Source organism: Pipra filicauda, unplaced genomic scaffold (assembly GCF_003945595.2).
Source record: "Pipra filicauda isolate LSUMZ 115617 unplaced genomic scaffold, ASM394559v2 scaffold65_size3143899_pilon, whole genome shotgun sequence".
In the NCBI taxonomy this organism is placed as follows: Eukaryota; Metazoa; Chordata; class Aves; order Passeriformes; family Pipridae; genus Pipra; species Pipra filicauda.
This window is the reverse complement of record NW_024104820.1, coordinates 2,354,523-2,378,306: the sequence shown is the minus strand read 5'-3', so window position 1 is coordinate 2,378,306 and position 23,784 is coordinate 2,354,523. Positions and strand designations below refer to the sequence as shown.

The window sequence follows — 23,784 nt, the reverse complement described above, 5'->3', positions numbered from 1 at the left end:
AGAAATGAAACAAAAGAGCAGTGGTCCAAAGGCCTTTGGAAGGGATTCTTGCCAGCCAGTGAGAATATTTGGTCAGTAGGGGGCACTGGCTTGTTGGCTTTGAAAATGTGGTATTTTCTTATTTTGGCAATACAGTGGCGTCCTAGGGGGATTGAATTTGGCAACCTGACGCTGGGACTCAGACTCATATTCATGAATCTAGCTAAAAGGGACTTCTGGAAGCATTTTGCTTGGTGGGAACTTACAAGCCCTCTGAAACACAGGCTGCTTCTCATTTGAATCCTGCAGATCGGGCTAAGTTCTGGACTTATGTGCTGTGAAAATTCAAGCCCTATAATGTCAGTAACATTGGAAGAACTTAACTTTGGAGAAAAGCAGTTATTAGGAGATCAGAACCTCTTTATTGCATCGAATTACAAACAAGCAAAAAATACAGACTACTGAAGGGCTTTTTTTTTTTTTTTTTTTTTTTAAGTTTGATTTCTACGGGCAGGACCGGGCTAGTAAATGTGATCAATTTATTTACTTCCTTCCCCAGTCTCTATGGGGTCTCCTGACCACTTATTTAACTCAGGAATTCAAATAAAATGTGGTTTATACACTTGGGTTTGGGTCCGATAGTTTTTGCAAACTTCCCAGAGCGAGGCAGTAACTGCAAGCAGCCTGTTGTCTCCCACAGCAAATCCATTTACGAGCATTCCATAATGAACGAAGCTACAGCTGTGGCTGAGCAACATGAGCGGAGTTTCAGAATTTCATCTGCATATGTAAAATATGCTTGTCTGGCACATTCAGTGACTTAACCTTGACATGTTGTTACATTTCCAGACATATAAAACTGTGCCTTACTTGAACTACAGTATTACAAAAGATCACTCTGGGGAAAAAATCAGCATCCAAGGACCAGGATTGCATCAGTAACCCAGTGCTGGAGAGAGCCCTGTCTTGGAGACTGTAATGGTTAAACCAGAGTGACTAAGGCTAAATGTCATCCTGCTCTACTAACCAAAGCCGGAAAAACCCCACCCTGCAAAGAAGTTTGCTTAACCCCAAAATCTTAATAACACGTGATTTCTGCTTTTGCTATAGCTAAAAATGATCAGAAGAGACTTATTACCAAGTGAAAAAGCCAGGAATTAGTAGATTATTGTCCATTTTTTCAGGCAGTTAATGAAGTTGGAAACTAGGAAAAGTGTGAGCGTTCATTCCAATGCCACTGCAGAAGGCGAGAACAACAGCAGGGGAAATGTGAGCAATAAATCACTTTCTTACAAATAGTCTAGGAAGGAGGAAAATGTCAGACAGGAGGGTGCCTGAGCCCTAAGAGTGCAGTTTCACTGTATTTTTTTCTTTGTTCACCCTTCTGCATGATTTATTCAGTCTCCCTGAAACAATCTTGTTGGAGCCATTTCCTGCTCAGCATTTTGAACATCGTCAACTAAACATAACATTAAGCATATAAATGGCAGTCATAGATCATAATCTAGCTATCCAGCCCTGCAATATTGAGTCCAGACTGATATATGGGTCAGGCACTTACAAAGCTCCCCTTCACCTTTTTTAAAGTTAGAATTGCAGAGATGCCAGTCAGACCACGGCAACAGGAGTCAGGGAATTGCCACAGAGCCACACAACAGGAAGGCTCTCAGTGCTACTGGATTGTACTTTCTTTGAATATCCAATGGACCTTTGCAATGGTGAACTTCACTGCTAGCTGTGCAGTGAAAGACAGCTGAGATGACAAAAAATACAGGCGTGGGTAAGCTGTGTGTGTACAGCATATGAAACGGACCTGACAGAGAGAGAAGCAGGCCAAATTCACATTATCAGAAAATTAATTCTAGCTAGTATAGTATAGCCAGTAATAGCTTCTAAGGGCAGATAAATTACTAAATGTGTGATTTATAGTTAATAAAGATGAGGTTTCATCATTAGCTTTCACAGTGCCTGCCCTGCTTAGCTGCGGTAGAGTCAGATGCTTACAGGACAGTACATTATAAATACATCTAGACTGAAAGCTGACCAGATATCAAGTAGCCTACCATCAAGGCAAATAAAGAGCAGCCCTTGTTGAAAAATCTATCCATCTTGGTGCTTTTCAGTACTGATCAATGTTACATCTGATTGCAACCACTAGAAGTTACACAATAGTGAAGCTGTACAGATCAAGGGAACACCCACAAGTAAATGAAGAACCAACTGCTTAACAGAAGGGAACTTGTGCTAAGAGAAACAGTACCGCACTGCATTTTAGCCAGGACACAACACATTGTTTTAAAAATCAGCACCACTTCTGAATAGAAGGCTGAAGAGTAGCCGCCTTTAATGGAAAGATATTCACCACTGGCTAACACAGCCAGAAAAAAAATGTAGTTAAAATCTAGGAAAATCTGGGCCTGAGAAGTCTGTTAATTTGTAGAACAGACTCTTAGATATTAAAAGCTAAACTTGATTAAAATAATGAGAAATGTACCTTATAGAACAGTTTGTATGCCAGCAGATGGACCAGCTATATGGCTGACTGTGTTGTTTCAGTTTCTGGTTTCTTATTTAAAATAAAAATCATAAGGTCATCATAAATCAGATGGCAATCTTGTCTTCCTCATAAACAGCTTGCCAGAGAACACAAATTATCAGAAGAACTAGGGCACACACTGTCATCACTAATTGCTTTTGGAGGGAAGCATTAATGAAACTAAAAGGCTGAAGGACCATTCAGAAAAGAAGGAATTGAAGGTTCCTTATGGCAAATAAAAATAATTACAGCAGAGACCAAGCATATGTTTCTCTGTTAAGAGTTATACCCTCTAGATATGAAATGAAGAAGAAGATAAATCTTTGAAGCTGCCTGCCTTTGAAGCACAGCCAGGGGTAGGGTTCATTTATACAGGTATGGGTGCAGTGTAAGGGAGCCTACTGAATAGTCTGAAATCAACTAAACCACTGAAATTTCAAAACACAGCAAAGTAATTTTGCTGCCCTTCCCTTTTTAACAAGTGAGCACCCCAAATGGCTACTAGAAGGCAGCAAAGTTCAAAGAACTGTTCTAGTTCTGCTTGAACAGTAAGGAAAATCCTCTCCCAGAATTTTGAATCTCATTTGGTTTTACCTAGAAGCATCCCTGGAAACTCAAGACTCCTCTCTGATCTGAACTAAAGATCAGAATACCCAAAGATTAACTCGGTCAAGACTAACGCTTCTTTCCTGATGGGTCTTATTTCCAGTGCAGAGGAGTGGCTGGATTAATTGTGGCAGCAATAATTATCTTGTAGATTGGTTGGATTGTGGCTTCAAACAGTAAGGCTTGGAAGGACAGGGCTCGAGAGAGGAACTGTACTGTTCTACTTTGTCTCAAGGCTGATACTGAAGGTTGGTAAACCTTTGCAAGCTGAGCTGAGCTGTTCCCATGTTTGGTAATTGCTGCACCAACTTTGTGTGGCTGCAGGGCCCTGGCAGAAGTGCCAGTCCTGACCACAGAGCCTGAAATATTTCAGGAGATCTCTGAAAGCACAGGGCCCTTTTTAGTCTATAGACCAGCCTTTATGTAGAAAGGTTTTCTGACTGGTTTGATGGCCTGGCAATGGTACCAGCAGTGACATTTAGGACTGCAAAGCCCCAGTATCCTGCTTTAGCAGGATTTTGCAAATGCAGTCAGATGAAGTTCATATTCTTAAGTTATTTTGGGCTGATACCAAATATAACGGCCCAGACATGCTCTGTGCCAAGCCTGCATAACTGTAGTCTATGAACTGTCCTGTCCATCTCCTAGATGCTTGTCTGGGAGACCAGAGGCAGATATGCAGTCTTGCCTCATTCTAGCACTTACTAATACTGCATCAGAGTCCATATTTGGCATCACAGTGCCCAGGCCTTTGCAGGTCTCTTGTGATGTGAATCAGAATTGTCTCCTTGCCTCTTTTTCATATGCACCAGAGGACAGATTTTCAGAGGAAGAAGTCATGGATTTCGGTCAAGCTAAGACAATCATGCCATTAGAGAGTTTACCCACAGTTGTGTGATGTGCCATTAATCTGAATATCCCATCAGCTTCCAACCATTTAGTCACTACAAAGATATGTAATCACCGTCTGAAAATAAGTTTTCACCTAATTTTTTCAGATCAGTCAGAAATATCTTTTTTGAATGTCTGCCTCTCTTGTCTGTCCAATTTGAGCATGCAAGACCCCCTTATATTTACTTTGCTTTGGAAGAAGAAATCCTTCACTGGAGATATTCAAGAACCATATGGATGCAATCCTGTGCAATGTGCTCTAAGATGACCCTGTCTGAGCAGTGAGGTTGGACCATGTGACCCAATGTGGTCCCTTCCAACCTGAACCATTCTGTGACTCTGCAATTAAATGACTGACATTTCTGAGAGGCATTTGTAGATTATCCCTTAGCTCAATACTTGTATTCTTTTCCAAGATACCAAAGAGATCTGTTTCAACACTGCAAATGCTTTCTAAATTTAGTCAGATTTCAAGCTGATGCATATTTTTATATTTGAGCCCCAAAATACATTTAGAAACAGTCCAGGAACTGTGACTTAGGAACATATATTCTGAGCTTGTCACAGATGTTTTTATTTTCATGGACTATAATAAGATCAAGAAAAGATATTATTAGCCACAATTTATTCATTATTTTAATAGATTAAACTAATCATAGTTCATCCATGACAATGTAATGAAATGTGTAATACTGATGTGTAATATATTTGGCAAAAATTGTGTGAACCAAAAGCCCAAAGAAACTTCTGCCAGAAGACTGGTGAGATTCAGACAATTTGCTTCTCAGCTAAACCCTCTGCAGCATCAGGTTCCAAGTTCAGGTTGGATACCTTAACATACACCCCTGGAAATCAGTCCTAGTGGGCTATGAAATCTCTACCAGTCACTGCTGCATGAGAAAATGCAACAGCATTCACATGCCACAGTCAAGGACACATTCTTCTAAGATTTTTTTTTTTGTTGGAGGAAGAAAAGTTTGAAGGATGCAGCTTTCCCACAGGCCATAACTGCTGTTGTCAGTGCAGGTGCCAACCTTATTTACATAAATCAGTGCAATGAACTACTGCTGATGGTGTGAGAATTTACAAATTACTCACAAAAGGACACCTAACCCTGACTTATGCAGCAGAATAACCAAACCAATACTAGTGCACATTCAGATTTTTTTTTCAGCAATTCTGAACAACCTAGAAAGAATCTGCAGCAACTGTGCATCCTGAACACTGCCAAAAATCTGCACCTCGAAACTGAAGGTAGAGTGAGCCATGGTTTCAGTCTGCAGGGCAGAAGAGCATGTAGAACTAAATTAAGAATTTTTTTTTTTGTTGACAATATAAAATAGTATTAAAATGCTGTGAAAATTCTACTGGACCAATTTTTTAAAAAGTAAACTTTATTTCATTAGGGGAGAGGATAACAATAATAAACGTGTTTGTGAGAGCACTTGGTGTATTGTATTCAAACAGGAAGTAATTCAATACACAGAAAATAAAATAAAGGAAGGCAGATCCCTCTGCGTGATTTAACAAGTAAGCTACAGATCATCTGATCAGGAAAAAAAACATATAGATTATAATTTATTTCTATTATACATATACTAGATTATTTATGTAAATTACATATTAATGCATTTTTGTGGTATATCAGGAAAGATTTATATTTCCAACTATTTTTTTTCTAAAGTCTACTTGCTTGTGATTATTTTCCTTATGCAAAATGATTAATATTCATTCCATAGAAATGCTCATTTCAATAAAAAGAACGGAGAGATCCTTGAGGGAAAAACCGAGCAAATTTAGGACAATGCAAAGGATGGAGTGTTTCAGGATTTAACATTCCAACAGCCTAATGGTTGCCAAAGGTTTTGGAGACATTTCTCCTGCCCTAGAGCCAACACTAGTCTTCTCATTGTTGCCACCCTATTCTTCGTGCCTGTCTATAACCATCTGGTTTTCCTCGTCTCATGTTTAAATCATAATCTTTTTGTGACAGCAGATTCCTCTGCCTAGTGCAGAGGAATTGTAGCCCCTGAGCTCGTAAGCCCCAAGGTAGTGCAAACAAGGGATGACATTGGTATTAATCCAGTGCATGATACTTGTCTGTCACAAAGCATAAACTTGAATTTCTCCTGCATGCTCACAAAAGATAGTATAAAAAAAAGGGAGAGGAAAGAGCTGGCTACAGCTTGAAGTCAAGCAGAATTTAGGGCAGTAGAGAAAAAGAATGAAAGCTTCCTCCTCTCCTCCATCCCACCTTTCCCGCTGTCCCAACTCTGTTGCAGTTTTACCTGTATTGTGTGAATTAACCTCAGGAAGAGCTTTCTGACTCAACCTACTTATCTAATCATGTGCAACACTTTTTGCTTCTTGCAAATTCGTGTGGCTTCCTTAGACAGCCTCAATGAGCTGAGCTGTATTTCAGAAAACCTCTCGATCCTTCTCCTATTGTTTAGAATGTGATGTATTTTTTCATTACTGAGACAATGGAGCTATGCACACGAGCAGAGAGCTTTCAAGGAGAAATTATTTGCTGTTAATAAGGTCACAGCTACATCTCCTGACAGGCATTGCTGACTCTTTAAGAACAAGAAAAAAACCCATATGTTTTCTTAGCCTTTGTGTCATAAGCCTCAGAGTGATCACAAATTGAGGTGAGAGAGTCACCCCACTACTGAATGGGAATAGGCAGAAGCTCCATTTATCACCAAAGTCTTATTTGTGCTATTACAGCAGGGATGGCAGAGGTATGTGCAGGCTCTGTCCCTGCCAGCCAGGGTCAGCTGAAAAGCTCAGATCTCTCCTTAGAGCTCAAGAGATAATCAGTAGATCTTTGGCCAAGTCACAAGCTCATTACATGCAGACCTCATTCTTTGGGGAGAGATCTTAGCTTTCCTTCCTTCACAGAGACATCTCATGTAACCAAATGCCTTAAGCTGATATTGATTTCTCTCTTCTCATCCTTTTATTGATTGCCTAGAGGAGCACATGCTCACTGTGGAAAGGAGGCATAATTCTCATTTTACAGACTGAAAACAGAGGCAGAAAAAAAAGGTCAGTGGTAACTAAGAGGAGTCTGTCTTTCCATAAATCTAACACTTGGAGCAGGCTAAGATCTTCCAGTCAGCCCAGCTCACCACCTCAGCCTGAGAGCATTTCCAAGTGATTCCAAAAATGGGCCTGATAAGTGTCCAAACTTAGTAGTAGAAATAGTGAAATGATAAACCCTCTGAACCACACCACAAGGACCACGTGTCCCACTGCCTCAAATGCACCATGTCACAGAGTGGGTTATGACAAAGAGTGCTGCTTGTGAAATGTGCACTTAACATTATATTGCACAGTGTACAGGGTAGTATGGGGAAAGAAAAGACATTTCACAAGAAAGGTGAGATGTTGCTGTACTTCAAATTAACACTTTCATACTTTCTGTTAGTCTCCTTTTTCTGACTAGTGGGGGGACCTTGAATATTCTAGTGGGTGCAGGATCAGTGATGCAAACAAATTGTTTTAATAAAAACAGAGCACATTTTTCTACAGAAATGTCAGGGTTTAACATTTTGAGTGCCTGGAAGCCGCTGCATTTTGGCAGTACCCTTAAGAGAAGTCCGATCAGGAAAGAAATTTGAAGAGCTTGTGAGGAAAGGAAATAGTTTAGTTTACTACAAACAGAAACAATGTACTGTTTCTGCTCCATTCTTTCCAATACATAATCAGGGTCACTCACAACATGAAACAGAGACCAATAATTATGTTATCCAGTTGTGCTTCCCTAGGGTAACTAGAGAATAATGTGCTCATTGTCATCCAACAGAGAATGAGGCTTCTTGTTTCTCTACAGATACCATCTTCCTCATTCAAGAGATTTATCATTATTAATTGTCATCTGATTGCATTTGTACTCTTACAAAACCACATGGGTTTTATCTTTTGAAAGACATAAGGGAGCTTCTCTAAAGCACCATGTAGAATAACAGGCTTTTAGATCTTCATGGTTTTATTCTCTTTCATTTGAAGCACAATCTCAGACTTCATAGTACGAAGATGTGTCACTGATTTTCCTGGCTCCATTTTTTAAGCAAGCCAAACTGGAAACATTTATAGGATGTGACTCATTTTTTCCTCTTATAATATACTTTTCTACTTTTTGGCCATTTTGTACTAGTATGGGACTGCCAGGATCCTTGCTAATGGCTGTGTGGTTTAGTCCCTGTGGCTTACTTCCCACAGTGAAGAAAGAAGACCTACCATTAAGCATCTCACCACCACGGGCTCTTTGTCACACAACCCACATCTCCGCTTGGTCATCTTTTATAACTTGCAACTCCATTGCTCCTGAGTAACTCCTGCAACATCATGATCTTTCTTTCCTTGGGAGCCTCCAGAAATGTCCCTCCAAAACATAGCCTAATAGATGTCAAAGTTTATTCATAAAAGGCTTCTCCTCACTCTAGGAAATTATCAGGCATGGTACTGATGTGAAGAGCTTGGCTTGTGTTCTGTTGTGTGCTTAAACAGAATATCTGGCAAGTTGCACAAACAAATCTAAAGTCAGTGGCTAAAAAAGTTGACTAAATGCCAACAGGAAGAGCAAAAGCTTGGGGAGTTCCTGATGATCTCACTCTGGAAACATGAACCCAGGCTGCAGGGGATCTATAACAACTGATACCTCGGGGTTTAAAGACAGCAACATGTAAAGCAACATTATGTTACCTGGAATACAGTTCACAAGAGGGGTCTTAACGATACTTGTAGCAATTATTTAGTGTGAAGCAAAGGAAGAGTTAATAATAGTAATAACCATGAGGTTCTGTGAGAATATTTTTCTTGGCAAGGCCAAGTAGAACCAGTTATTTTCCTTATCTGTAAATACTTTCTCAGACTGTATCAAATGAGAAAGTCACTGGCTAGGGGCAGGGAGGGGATTCAGTGACTCAGCAGAAGACTATGTTTGTTCTGCCACAAAGGCCTTTCATTCTGATCTGTCTGAGTGCCAGCTTTGCTAACTGGACAATTACTTCTTTCTAGATCACAAAACCCATGGAGTTAATTACACAGGGGACTAGTAGAGATGACATGAAATCAATTTACATGTAATAATTATTTGTTGCTTACCTTCCCTGAAGCAATTCAGATGTTATAAGAAGATAAAAAGTTCCTTTTACACCTTGATCTTAAAAAGACTACTGAGTTTAAGCTGTTTTTTAAGGCAATAATCAAACTTTGCCCCTTCCTCTTGTGCCATCAAAACATTTAATATCCAGTGCCTTCTTACTATGATCCCGTTTATGTTATGGTCAGCTAACCAGAATGATCCTGCAAATCAGTAGAAATCAGAACAGTGGTGCTTGGGGGGGAACCACAATCTTAACTCAACATTTTAGTTCTTAAAAAGGTGTGAGGTGAACTGAAAGGAAATGGAAACTGAGGGTAGATTGAAAGAAGGCATCTTTAGTGCACCACCAATCTCTGACTACAGAAGAATGAGAATTCTCAGATATTGCATTATTTCCCCCAAAGACAGACCTTTGGGTGCTGCTAAGCCTTCAGTCACCCAAGAAATGCCTGTGCCTTCAGAGAGGCAGGAAAAGAATAGCAAAGCATAAAAGGAATCAGTTCAAAACCAGACTGGAATGCAGGGATCCCATAAGCCTAGTATTTAGCTTAGTTCACTCAATTTTCACAAAATCAGAAACATTCTTCCACTTCCAGCACCCCTAGTGAGGCAGATCACAACTGCTTCTCACTAAAAGAAATTACTTACCAGCAAATTCTTGGGGTTATGAGTCTGATAATACGCTTACCTAAGGTCTGCCTGAAAGATGCCTTCCATCCCCTGTCTGCTCCATAGAAGTCAGTGCTAAACACCAGGAACAAGTTATTACCGGAGCTCTTAATATTGGGAGGCAGTTCTGAGCCACAGAATTTCCCGAGGAGAGGAGCATGGGTATCTGAGCCATCATATACTGCCACATAATCTTTGTAGCAGGAGGGAGATATTTCAAGCTGGAAGCTGTTGAATCTGCAAAACACAACTGGAGCTTTAGGTATCACATTTTCATTTCTATTCCTGTGTTACATGTGTTTTTAATGCTTGAGGGAAAATCCAAGTACTAGCAATAGCCAAAGCCATACACAGACAAAACATATCTCTTCAGAAACAAACAAGCAGAACTGTTAGCTGCATGGCAAAACACTTCAGCCAACTAGTCTCAAAGAAATTGCGACCCTCACCCACTGGGCCTCTTGCAAGGCAAGCTGTCAGCACACCTCAGCTGTCTGTGAAGCAGCAGGTCTCCTTTGTACAAGATAAAATGCAGACGCAGAGTGCAGACCAGCTGGGTCTTCTGCTAACTTGAAAAATGTTCTCTTAATTCACAGTCAGCATATATATGATTGAAGAATGTATTAGTTTTTTTAATTTCTGAGTGGCAAGATTTTGTGGCAACCATATCCCTCTCTTAGGCAAGACAGCATGCATTCAGAAGTATACTCTTTTGGGGTGGGTATTATTACTTTGGCTTTAAAGTGAGTACCAGTCTTAAAAAGAATTACTATTTTTCTTGTATAAACTCACAGGAGTCTCAGAAGTCCTCAAAGACTGACGGAATTTAACTAAAAAGCATGAGCTGCATTTTTACTATTTCTTAGTCCTCTTGGTGACCAAAGTGGGAACTTAAAACTGTGGTGATATTTTGCACATAACAAGTTGAAGAGAAAGATGTAAGGGAGCCTGAGGCTGATCAAAGTGACTTCAGTAGCCATTTCTCATTTTAGTTAAGCTTTGCCATTGGAAAAGGAAAGACAGAGAAAAAATTGTCAATAATTGCTGTCTCTAATGGGAATCAGAGACTTCCCTGTCACTTAATGACAAGCTGAACTTCGATTACATACTTGAGGGCCACTACTTTGCCATTTCCAACTGTGATGTAGTATGAGCAGTTCATGTTGTTGTGATAATCAAGAACTGAATGGGCCGGACTGGAGATAACACCGACAGAGCCACTGAAAATGCCACCACAAGCTGTAGGGAAAACAGAAAAAAAAAGTGATTAGTGTCTGAATACTAGCTTCATCCTAATTCTCATATTTCTTGAAGGTGTTTACCTGTAAGGAAAAAAAAGCCCTTGAAAAATTAGGAGCAGTCTTCAGTGTCATGTCTAGAACTGTAGAATGCGAAGATGTCTATCAGGTTGTGCTCTGCAGTGGAAGACTACTCAGCACTGAAGTAACAGGTTGTTACTACTCCATACCAAATGGCAATGGCTCTGTGTCTGTGCAGTAAAAGACTGAGCCTGATTTTAAGTGTCCTGCAGTAGGACCAGGGAGCAGTGGGATGGGGTGGGTACACCGTGCAGAAGCATGAGTGAGGTGTGTCTAGAGTAGCTCCTCACCCATTCTAGCTTGCAAAGAGAAAGCTGGCTGATATGTGGACAAAGATATCCCTTCATCCAGGCCCTGGTGCCGTGGAAGCCTCTAAGCAGTCACAATTGGACACACAGCCCTGTCTCTGACTTTTCTGGAATAACTGTATGCAGAACCTTATCATCTGCCAACATCTGGCAGGGTTGGGGCATTACTGTAGCATTTGTTCTGCACAGAGAGGCAGAGAAAAGTCCCCAGGTATCGCTAATCCTGTTTCCCACCTCTCCTTGTGCTGAGACTTGCCAGCAGTGAGGGGTGGCTGAGCTAGAGTATGGAATACTTGCTTTAGTTAAACTTTGCAGCTGTAAATTCAAGGCACTGCTTGGCTTCTCAGAGTTTCACACCATGGATGCAAATGAAGCCAGGATGTGGCTAATGTTTGTTCCCAGCTTCAGTGCTTCAGGGAACAAAAACTATTATAAAACCAACTCTAATCTCCATTGTTAGCTTCAGCCTTTATTTTATAATCTTAACCTTAGCAAAAAAAAAAAAAAAAAAAAAAAAAAAAAAGCTTCCCTGCATCCTGTTGATAAATTAGCTCAAAGCCACACACAGTTTTTCATGTTTTAAAGAAGATGCTGTTGCCCAGGCCACCACCTTAACAAAGGCAGTCCCATACAGGGTGGTGTTGGATTCAGAGCCCCTGGCTCCTCAGGCTGGCAGCCTACAGCACTGGCAGATAAAGGACAGGACCTGGGAGGATAAAGAATCAGCATTATTCCACACTAGGAGCAGGGAGCCTTTTTAATTTTTTTTCAGCAAACAATACAACTAGGGGGAAGAGGAATGTTAATTGCCAGGAGCTGCTTTGTATACAACAACAAGCTAATAAGGCTGCAGTCATCTTTCTCAAATGTCAGAAGTCACAAGTCAGATAGCAGCAACTGACTTGAGTGAGTTATGAAGGTCTTTTCCATGACTAACTGCACATTGTCATTTCTCAGTGCCATTCCCTCTATCTTATCTGTATCAGGCCATTCATTTCCTATAAAGAATTTAGCCTTGTGCTTTTTTGTTGTGGCTTTGAACATGAGAAATGCTTTAAGGGAAATACCAAAGTTACAAACTCACGCTTTACAGTTAAAAAATATGCTTTCAAACATAAAAGTAGTCTCTACCAGTTAAATCTAAAAAATATCAAAATTGGTTTTGAAAATAAAATCAATCTTCTGGGATATTTCTGCAAATGTAAATTCTAAAGTCAGTTGGACACTTTTTTTTGAAATCACATTTGCTCTTTAAAATAGATCTCACGTGAATGACAAAAATAATTATTTTTGGTAAAAATAATTGTCAAAAATTAAAAATATATCTATATCCCAGTTTTTATTTACATTAATACCTGGCACTGCAAGAGGGTCATCGAATGGAGGCATACAGATGTGTCTATTTCAAGATCATGTTCTGCTTCCTGTATGGTATAATATAGTTTCGGAATAACTGAGAATAAGACCATTCTCCTCTATGTGACAAAATATTTTAAATTAAATAAGTTAAGTAAACTGGTCACATTTCTCCTTAAACAATGTAAAAACAAACAAACAAAATAACCTGCCAAAAATGGTTGCATTCCTTCCCTACAGCAAAGGAAAAGTGCTTCAGTTCCTGACTTGGTCCTATGTAGAGCCTTGAAATGAGAATTGTGTGTGAGGTAAAACATAAGTCTGTGTGTTAACATGCACTAAACAGTTCCATGTCCTTGTCCTGAGAGCTGTTCCCCCTGGAGAGGGAAAATGAACTATCTACATCCATCTGAGGTATTCCCAAAATGAGGTGGAACATATCCTACACTGAACCATTATCCAGCTGGAATATTTGTACCATATGAAAACACAGGACAGTGTATACTCACCAAGTGTTCGGTATCTTGCCTGGAATCCAAAGCCTACGATGTGGGAGTCTGTGTAGAAGTTGAGCAGCATAGGTCCAAAGACACTGACTGGGGCAGGGAGCTCATTACCACAGAGTGTGGTGAGAGGATGCGCGGTCACGCTCATCCCGCTGAAGATGCTCACTCCATCATAAAGACAAGCTCTGCTCAGGAGTGCTGGGGCTGCATGGACATATAATGCACAAGTGTTAGCAGCATATTTTACATGTGATTTACTGAGATGCCAGTATATAGACCTCACACAGGATAAGAATTAAATTTTCTATTATTTTCCATTTCAGGGAACTCAGGATCTCATTTGCTTGCTGAGAAAGCAAATGACAGTTTTTAACATGCAATAAAACTGGGGCAGAAAAAGGCAAAGAGACCTTGCATATAAGACATCAGACTTGTCTCATTCAACACATCCTATGATCTGGAAAAAGCTCCAGGCCCCTTGATTTTGTGGGAGTTCATAGTTGAATGAACACTCTCTGTGAGAAGATGAGAGGACCCAATGAAAGCACGGATCTCCTCTGCAGATAAAAGCAACACACCTTTTGTTACAGGTAACTAACTACCTGGTATTTCTTTCCCCTAATGCAGAACTCAGCACTCAATGCAGGGACTATTAAATCATTAAGAGTGAGATTTTTGGAAAATGAAAAAGTAGGCCATGAAGTAGCCTGTTTCAGAGTTCACTTCTTTCTCCCTACGTTCCCTCAAACTTTTGAGTACCTAATCCCATGTTCTTTAACTTGACTCAGAAGACAAAAAAAAAAAAAGTAAATGTAATCTTGCAATGATTTTCAAAAGCAATTTGTTTGAGGGGGGAAATCAGTGCAGATATTAAACTGAGTGAAAAAAAGCACTAAGAAACACAGAAACGGGGAGTTTGGCATTCTATTATTTTTTTCCCATTGGTTTCAAATTTTTCATTTGCTCTTAGCTTTCTGGAGGAATGAGCCATTCTCTCTGTCTCCCTGCCCTACCTACTGGACTTTCTAGCCACCTGTTTGCAAACAGGTTCAACTGAGGCAAGAGGTCTCAAAAATAGTAAGTTCATATAAATTTTGTGAAGGTCAGTAGCTGAATTAGAGTGCCAGAGGAACGTCCTCAAAGAAGGACAAGTTGTGCTTTCAGTGTAAGGGCTGTGAGTTCAGGCAGAGACCTGCTGAACACCAGCCACCAGCACCCTGGGAGCTCAGAGCCATGGCACCACCTCCCTGCCCAGCTGGAAGCTGTGAGCATGGGGAGAAGTTGGTGGTACCCAAGCTGATAGCACCAAGGGATGTATGGTGGGAGCAAGAACAGAGCCACATGAGTTGTGCAAGAAAGCTGGATTAATTATGTCAGTGAAAAACACAGTACACACCTACTGAAAAATGAGTTTCATTAGCTGTTATGCTTAAAAAAGAACTTAATGTTTTCTTTGCCTTTTTCATCATTTACAAACTTAATGGAAGCTGGGATGTCACATGCTTATTGAGAGTAAGTTATCATGTTTAGTGACCCATTAGCAATAATGTAGCAGTTAGTTAAACTGCAAAGGCTTAATAGGGAATGATCTAAGTTTAATAGGACTGATACTGAGCCTAGTATCTCAGTGGAGTGATTCCTTCATGTTGTCCAGTCAAAACAAGCTTCTTTCTATTGTAGGAAACAGGATGACTCGAATTGAACAGGATGACAAATAGGAATGGAGTGATAATTCTGTTTCATGAGAACAACAGAGTGATCTCAGCAGTCAGGTGTATTTTAGATCCTCTCTGGAGATTTAATTTTAAAAATTCCTTCTGTCTCAGTGAAGACAACAGGCTTTACAATTATGTCAATATGGAAATATGACATGGTGCTTTTCTGACTCTAATAAGAGTAACTAAGCTGAAAATCAGCCACATTAGATAGTCACATTAGATAGCTGATTACACTGTTAGTAAAATAATAAATAAAAAATATTCTTCATGTCCTATCCTGTTATTAGAATACTTGATAATGTAATACAATTAAAAAAATCATAATAATTTTAAAATGCAAATGAAAAAAGAAATCAAGATGAATGCAATTTCAGAATGGAAAATATTTAAGAAATCAGCTTAGGTAATTTTCTGTAAAGACTTTGGAGAAAGGCATGAAGTGAAATAAATTTCTCAGCAAAGCAAATGTCCATAATACTCATCATGAGTTGATTTGAACTGCTGCACTGGAAAAAATAAGATGGTTGATGTAGGATTGTAAGCAAAATACTTAATTTCTAGCTTTGAATCCTCATTGTTTGGGCCAATATTAGTTATGACTCATGGACCCTGGCAAGACTGATAATTTTGATCTCTGTCCTGTAGCTCATTCTCATGTTTACACTTTCCTTAATTTCTCACCATATTAAATGCATTATTCCGTAAATAATCCTCAGCCTCACATTCTCCTCATATCATACTTTCAGCCTCTACACATATTCAGCACATCATCAGCAATTCTTCTCTGTGGCTTATTTTTGCTAATCATGTAATCTTAGATCTTTTCTAGACCAATTTCCGTCCCTTACACTACAATGGAACAGCTTTCATGAGTCTCCAGAGATGTGTTCTTAGCCAGATGTAAGACCCATATCCTCTTTGAGCTGACAAGCCCTTTTCACATAACCAGCACTGTTTTTCTTCATAAAACCTTGTCTCCTAAGAGCTTTTGCTCATCCTTCTGGTATTACTATATCTTCTCTTCTGATTCATCCATGAGGATTCAATGAGATAACTTCTTTCTGGTCTTTCTCTCTTTATCTGCACATTAGCTCTTTATAATCTCATTTGCCAGGACAGATGCAACTACTATCTCTGTGCTGATGACCCCATAAGTTTCCAGTTACTATCTTTCAGATAAATGCCTGTCCTTCCACATAGCTATGACTTTCATCTGAGAAACAGCGATTTTTCCAACATGGATACTGTACCATTCAGTCCTCTAGCCTTGACAATATTTCTTCCAAACACTTCTGGAGAGATCATTTATTTGGCCTGACATTTTGAACATATCCCCGTTTCTTTGAATTGCTGCATGCATTTGCTTTCAAGGCCTTTTTTATCTATCTGCACTCTATTTATCATCTCTTGGTAGCATTTAGCATGGATACATTGACTCCTGCCTCCAAAGTTCACATGATAAGAACTTCAGTTGTCCTTACATTACATTTTGAAATATGCCTTTGGGTAGTCTCCTTTCCATTTAGCAGAAATTTCTGTCCAGTCTCATTATTCTTCATAAACTAATCTATTTGATATGATGCCTGCACAAAAACCTTGACCAAATTTGGGCCCCTAGCTATCTAATCACTAATATCAATTTCCTCTTTCCATCTCCTTGTCTATAGCCATAGATTCTGTTTCATTTAGTTTTGAGGTAGAACCTGTCTTTCTGTTTAAAGCTTATAAAACTTAAAACAGTGAGATTTTGTTTCACAACTCTGGCTGCTGATATAAATGACAATACAATTAGTAATTACTAAAGTAGAAGAATTATTACGCAGAAATATACCCTGTGCAATGTGTTAACCAGCTTCATAGCACAAGATATTGTTTTGAAAGCAAGGAATTACAAATCTTTCTCATATATATCCTCTTTCAAAGTAATCTATTACAAAACTTGTCTGTTTTCTGAATTGCCTAGTAACAACTGAGAAAGCAGATAGAGCAGACTTCGAAATAAAGCTGTGACTCTATCCTAGATTGCAAAATTACAGATGCATGTTTAAAAAGAAAAAGAGAAATAAACAAGTTATTAAAACATTTTTCAGGTCAAACATTTTTCAGTATCAACACAAAGCAGTGGTTTTGTAGGCAGAATGTATAAATACTACAGAATTCTAAGCAGATATTGCAGGAAGCCTACGTCCCTTTTCCCTATTTTTCCACTCTTTGGGACTCAGGCTTTATTGGATATTATACTTGAAGAGTATAACAGCCTTTTAATAATACACTCCTATAGCTGTCCTAGAGGTGCATTTGTAGGGATGTTAATCTGAATAAAGCTTATGTACACAAAACTGTATGTGGTTAAATATTTCTTAGATAATAAGTCTATTAAGGTAGATAAATAAGGGTTATTTTTACTAATTCTAATGTTTGATTTGTATAGACCTTTGATCCAAGGAGGGAGTACATATGGAAGATGACACTTATCACTGTAACAGAAGTAGGGCTGAGAAAGCAAACCCACACCTATTTGGTTCTTCATAAAATAACCAAGCACAACAATGCAGGTGGTAATACAAGAAGCAAGTGGCAACTTACACAATTTCATGAAATTGGAAAATCAAGAGAGTTCTGTGCCTATATTCAGTTTGGCACAGGAAGAGACATTCTTAAGGCTGCAAGGAAATCACAGAGACAAAGCCAAACTCCATTCATCGGGTTAATCTTGCCTACGTTTTCCTTCCTAAATCTCAGGTATCTTGTGTAAGCTATTACCTATGGCTTCCTGTAATAGTCAACGGGTAAAGAGAGTGAGAGAGGCCTCCAGAAGGCAATTCACTCCATCTGCATAACACATTTGGTTCTGAGTTTAAAGTACTTTTACACTTCATTATAGGAGGAGATAAATCTAGATGATTATCTAAATTAGATGTCTATTTTCAGGGGCTCTAAGTGAGATAAAAATTTTTCTACCTACCAGGAAGCAGGCAATTTAGATTAAATTTTGATCACAAAATAAACAAATGCAGTTTCCTCCAGTTCTCTATTGCTCTGTTACTTGCTATATTTAGTGCTTAATACATATTTAATATTTAGTACATGTATGTCATGTTCATTTAGTTCCAGATACTGACACTGTATCGTGGCTGTGAGTTAACTGCCTCATTTGGAGTAGTTCTTTACAATCAGAACAGGCGTCTTATGATAACTGAAAATGTAACTACTCTACAGTGGAGATCTGTGACTAACCCATGAAGTCAATTAATTTTGTAGCAGTTTGTCACTGCACTATAGGCAATTACCTTATGCCTTCTAATATTCTGGAAAAGATATCTCAACCAGTTAAAGTCAATGACATATGTATGCCTTACAGGCCTTATTTTAGACACTTCATTTCTTTACTAAAAAAACACGGGGAAAAAAACCAATAAATTTATTTTGAGAGGTCAAATAGGTAGTAAATTATGTTAATTGGACATGTAGCTAAACTTTAAAACCTAATCCAGAACATCTGTATTAACATGGTTTAAATTTTAAAGGCCACACTCAGCAACAATCTAAGCAGGTGCATTGCTTACTTGCACATGGAATAGTTAGAAATGTTTTTAGCAGATGCTGCTGAACGTTGTCCTACCCTTGCAAAAGAACTAAGAGAATTCACAGTGGAAACCCTTAGGCACATGTGCTAAATATATTCAGTGAAACTGCTGAAAAAGTTTTCACTTCTACAATGATAGCTTGCAAGGAGGTGGTTTTAATCTTCTTTGCAATTTAAACACAGACAGTTTTTCTTTACTACAGAGTTGTATTTTAAGACTTTGTGAAAAACATTAGTAATCAACTGCTGGAGAGTGTCATTTGCTAAGCAGATGTCCTTAAGCTCATATCCACAGTTCTTTCACATGACTCAGGACATTTAGTTGGTGTAGCCTAAGGAACAAATTGCCCTGCAAGAAGTGCAATATTTTTAGTATTTGTTTAGGTCTATGTTTGTTATTGTATCTGTATCACTTACCTCTTTGCTTTAATCTTCTTGATAATAAACGCTTGAATCAATTTACAAATTAACCGAATGAACGGACAGAATACACATCAGTAATGTACTCATAGAGTTGTCAAAGGTGGCACAATCTGACGCAGCCTAATGCTTAGTGTGTCTGATAGATAATGATGTATTCTACGTGAAGAAATTCTCTAATTTCTGTGATTTACATTTCATAAAAAAATTAACTCTTAAAGCAGTGGTTTGTATTAGGGGATGACAAAAATACTTCAGATGAAATCATAGTCAAATCCAACCTTTGTCTCAGACCTAAATTACATTTGGACCAGAATATTTTTGAATTCAAAATAGTTTGGAAACTTAAAAACCAAAATAAAAGAAGACTATTTTCTGACTTTATTGTTTGGTCTGAAGAAAAATTCAAATCACACAACCCATCTTAGTAACAAATTAGTCAAAAATCTCTTTGTGTAGGTAATTTCAAGAGAACCAGATGGCCTCAAAATATATGATGTCACCCAAGTAGTTTGGACATATTGATTCCTTTATGTTATCACGGCATCTTCACTCATAAAATTTTGATCCTATCAAAATTGAGAATGTTTTATCACTGTAACCAATGGGATTAGGACATTAAACTTGTTATTGCTTGGCTAAATGCTGCCAAGTTTGATAATTGCAGGAGGGCCTTTTGTCCATGGGTAACAACTTTTATACATTTTCCATTGCTGTAGTCTTTATCTAGTTTCACAATTCTGTGTTCTCACATTCTTGTTAAACACCCAAGTATATTTATATCTGTTTTACCAGTTAAGGAACAGAAGCATTGGAAAGCAAAACAGCTGGCCTAAGACCAAAAAGATTGTAAGACTGAATGGTAAAAAAATGCAGGAACAGAGAGCTGGATTAGCTGTAGTCACTCTTATACTCCAAGAACGTGGCAAATTCCCACCTTCATTGCTGATAAGTATTCAACAGGTGAGATCTATCTTCACTCTTCTAGAAGCCTTCAGTGACCTGAACCCTGGAAACTATAAGTGTTTGTCTGTAAAAGATTTTCAGAATGGACTAGCAAATCTATGATTTTCCACAATAAAAGACTTCTGTGTTTTCGAATAAGAAGATACACTTCATAATACATACTGTAAATTATGAAGAACAAGTTACCTTCCAAGTGAAAAGTCTCGAATTCTAGGATCACCAGAGACTGTGGTCCCTGATCTATGATATAGTTGCAGTTCAGGTTGTTATCATACTGACGGGGGTAGTTAGGAGAGACAATACGGCCTTCAGGGCTGGTGAAATTTACTCCGCATCCTGCAAACAAATAAATAAGGCACAGTTATAATCCAGATGGTAACATCATCCTGATTTTACAGTAAGAAAAGAAATAACGTACACAAGGACCTCGTCTCTCCTTAGGAGGCTGGTAAAAACCCAGGGAGAGTAATATATATCACAATGGTAAAAACAGGTCTTATACAGAGCAGTGTTTTTGACAAACATGGGGCAAGGCCCCGTGTCACACTAGAGTGTCACACTCTTAGATAAGACCAGACCATGGGTACTCAGCCCACTGACCAGAAGGACAGTGCTGTTCTTATGGGCATGGAGCCTGCACATTTCAAAATCCCTTAGTACATATAAAGGTACCTGAATTGGAAGGAGGGTTACTGGGACACAGCAGCAGTTCCGTCTCATTTGAAAATGCGACTGACACCCAGGAGGATGCAGTCTGTTGTAGGGCCATCTCTGGGTTGCTTTGCTATATGTAGAGGCAGGAAGGTTTGCCACCCAGAATTTTTCAGGCACACAGAACTGTTCATTTTCATGGAGCTCCTTCTGTTCCTAATGACTCGTGTGGCCTTTTTTTCTTTATTTTAAGTCAAAGCTTTAAAAGAATGCAGTGCACAGTGAAATGCTGGCAGAAGGTTAGGAACAGGCATATGAAGCCTGTGACTGTCTCCACTAAGAGGTTGTTAGTTGTTACTGACAACATTAGTGCAAACATTATAAAAACAAAAGCAGTTTCAGTTCAGAATTCTGAATACTTCAATATTGTCTTCATCTAAGCACTTGATTTCTCACTGTTTTAATCTGAATCCTGTGAAGGAAAAGTGGTTTCCTTTGGCAGCATCCTACAAAAAAAACCCCAAACAACCTATGGCAGCTGAGAACTACCTCCTCCACTTTTGGTGGGTTTGACTGTCACAAAGCACATGCCATGCTTAAAGAAATGGACAGGCCAACCCAAGAAATGCCACTTGAGCTACATGAAACGTAAATACAACAAAACAAAGCAAAGGCCAGAGCAAGTAGTGAGGAATTTATGTGAAGGGCATGGGCTACACCGCACACAGGAGAAATTGCCACAGTTTCAGCATGTGCCTTGAAAAGAAGAGAGAGAAAAATTCTGAAGGAAGAGCAGATCCTTTTTAAGATTACAGCTTTAGTTTCCATGTAGTTTAACTACAGAGAAATACATTTTTTAAATTTAAAGTCCATTCTTTTCTTCTGGGCACAGTGAAAAGACAAAGGTGGCTAAGAATAACTGTAAAGTTAGAGCTTCATGGAGGACTTTTGGCAAGAGCAACACTGGAGCTCCATTGCATTCAGTATGGAAACTCTTGGTTTCCAAATCTGGGCAGAGGCTTCAATACCTTGTTGGACCAGGATCTGAACTGCTACACAGAGATCAAACTAATCCCAAAAAGACTAATAGAGCAGCCATCTGGCTTTAATATTACTTACTGCTTATGAAAGATGCAGAGAAACCTGGTGCAGGAGTATCCTGAGACTGAAATACTGTAGTTATCACATTGTTTGGAGCAACAACAGGATCAGGAGCTGACCTTCCACATCCTGTGGCTAACAAAGCTGTTTCTTCTTCATCCTTTCCTCTCCACACCTGACAAGGCCAGATTGGAAATTGTTTAGTGCTTTCAAAGCCCAAGTAGGTTATGGAAACCCACCAGAAATTACATATGCAATTTTTCTTTCCATAGACTTAGGTTAAGATTCATCTCATACTGAATCGAAGAGATCTAAATTGGAGCCAATCCCTGCACTCAGGGGAGTAAATCACAGTGATTAACTTTGGTTGCTAGGGACCTCTGAAGGGCATCTGGAGGTCATTTGCTTGAATCCCTGATGACAGCAGAGCAAACATAGATCAGGTCCAGGGGACAAGAGAAAAATATGTTATGTACAATCATTACCTACTTTCATTTTGTCTCTGTTTACTTATCTCCATACACCCTATAAATATGCATAACTATGTATACAAGGAATTATTACATGCAATCCTTATGTTATTCATGAGTAAATAAAACAAAAAACTGTAATGCTAAAATAATATACAGGCATTGAGCTGGGAGATCTGGATTCCTAATATCTAGTCTTGGTAATAAAAAAAGATTCCCATTTTTTTTATTTTGCATTGACTTGTTCAATGACAAGTATCAAATCACATAGTTAAGAAAATAATAAAATTCACAAAAAATATAATGAAGAAAAAACTACAATTTTTTTAAAGTATTACTTCAACTGTACCAACAGCCAATTTAAGTTCAATCAAGCCCTGAATTCAAGAAGCACATGCAGGTTTAAGTAGGTAAGTGAAAGCCTCTTCAGGTATTTACTTAAATATGCACAGTTTAAGCTCACAGTTTAAGCGCTGAATTTCAAGACAAATATAAAATGAAACATAGGTATAAATGTTTGATGTTTCTAACCATTTAAAAAATTTCCTGAATCAAGATGTTTATTGACAAGGATTTAAAAAGTCTGCTTAAATACAAATTATTTACTTTAATAATAAAGTTATTTTTGTTGATATGTTTGCGTAGTTTCTTTATTGGTAGTTTATACCAAAAATATATTAAAGCTAAATTGTATTTGATATTTAAAATAATGTGTTTTAAAGAAATTGAGAAGAACCAGAACAACCACATGAAGCTCTAAGCAACCATCCTAGAAAGGAAAGGGTTAGCCAAGGGTTAGTCTGTAAGTGTAGGCATATGAATCACCTCATTCGTGTGACCAGGTGTTTGAGGCAATGAATGCTCAAAGGATTAATTTTAATAGTCTATAGCCTGGCCAAGGTTTTGCAAAGTCACTATTGATTTTGGATTACTCTTTTGTGGCTGCTCAATTTGGATTAAATGGAAGAAACTTACATCTGTTCCACATTTTTTTCATATGCAGACACCTTGATGCATCTCAAACTGGACTTTTAGAAATGGAAACGGACATCAAAACTTTCAGATTTTTCTCTATGGAGGAAATCTCCAGTTGACATAGTTCTGCTTATGCCATTCAGGGCAGTTCAGGAATTTTAAATTAAACACCTTTACTGGTTGACATGAAGACTTCCATATTAGTGAAATTTATTTTAACATATTACATCAATTAATCACTGTCTTTGAAAAGACAAATCTATTAGCTGTAGGGCTTTCTTTCACAACCTTAAAAAATGAGTGCAACTGTGGTTTGTGAGTTAGTAGGTATGGATCAGACCATCCTGATCCAGCTGCTCAAGTCTTCCTACATGTTGTCAAATTATGTTTGCCCTTTATTTCAAGTGGGAGTTGTACTTCTGTGGAGAAAATGAGGACAAAACCACTGAACATATGCCAAATGCCTGAGAAAAAAATGACACTGAAAAATTCAAGGCATGTCCACTTCATTCTATTGCTTTGAAAACAAGAGGCTCTTGACAACATATGAAAGCTAAGAATACTATCTGGTTTTGGAGATTAAAAAAAGAAGGATTAGTGCAACTTGGACAGTT

General features: G+C 38.5%; 1 protein-coding gene across 1 annotated transcript in view; it reads right to left on the bottom strand.

Annotated features, from left to right (window-relative positions):
* CUBN (cubilin) overlaps positions 1-23,784 on the bottom strand; it is a 143,199-nt gene that overhangs the window by 7,071 nt on the left and 112,344 nt on the right. The window contains exons 55-59 of the mRNA XM_027720543.2: positions 21,744-21,900; positions 20,160-20,309; positions 13,287-13,487; positions 10,904-11,033; positions 9,814-10,031 (exon numbers count right to left, since the gene is read on the bottom strand). Of these exons, the coding sequence (XP_027576344.2) occupies positions 9,814-10,031; positions 10,904-11,033; positions 13,287-13,487; positions 20,160-20,309; positions 21,744-21,900 (856 nt within the window). The remainder of the gene's footprint in view (positions 1-9,813; positions 10,032-10,903; positions 11,034-13,286; positions 13,488-20,159; positions 20,310-21,743; positions 21,901-23,784) is intronic.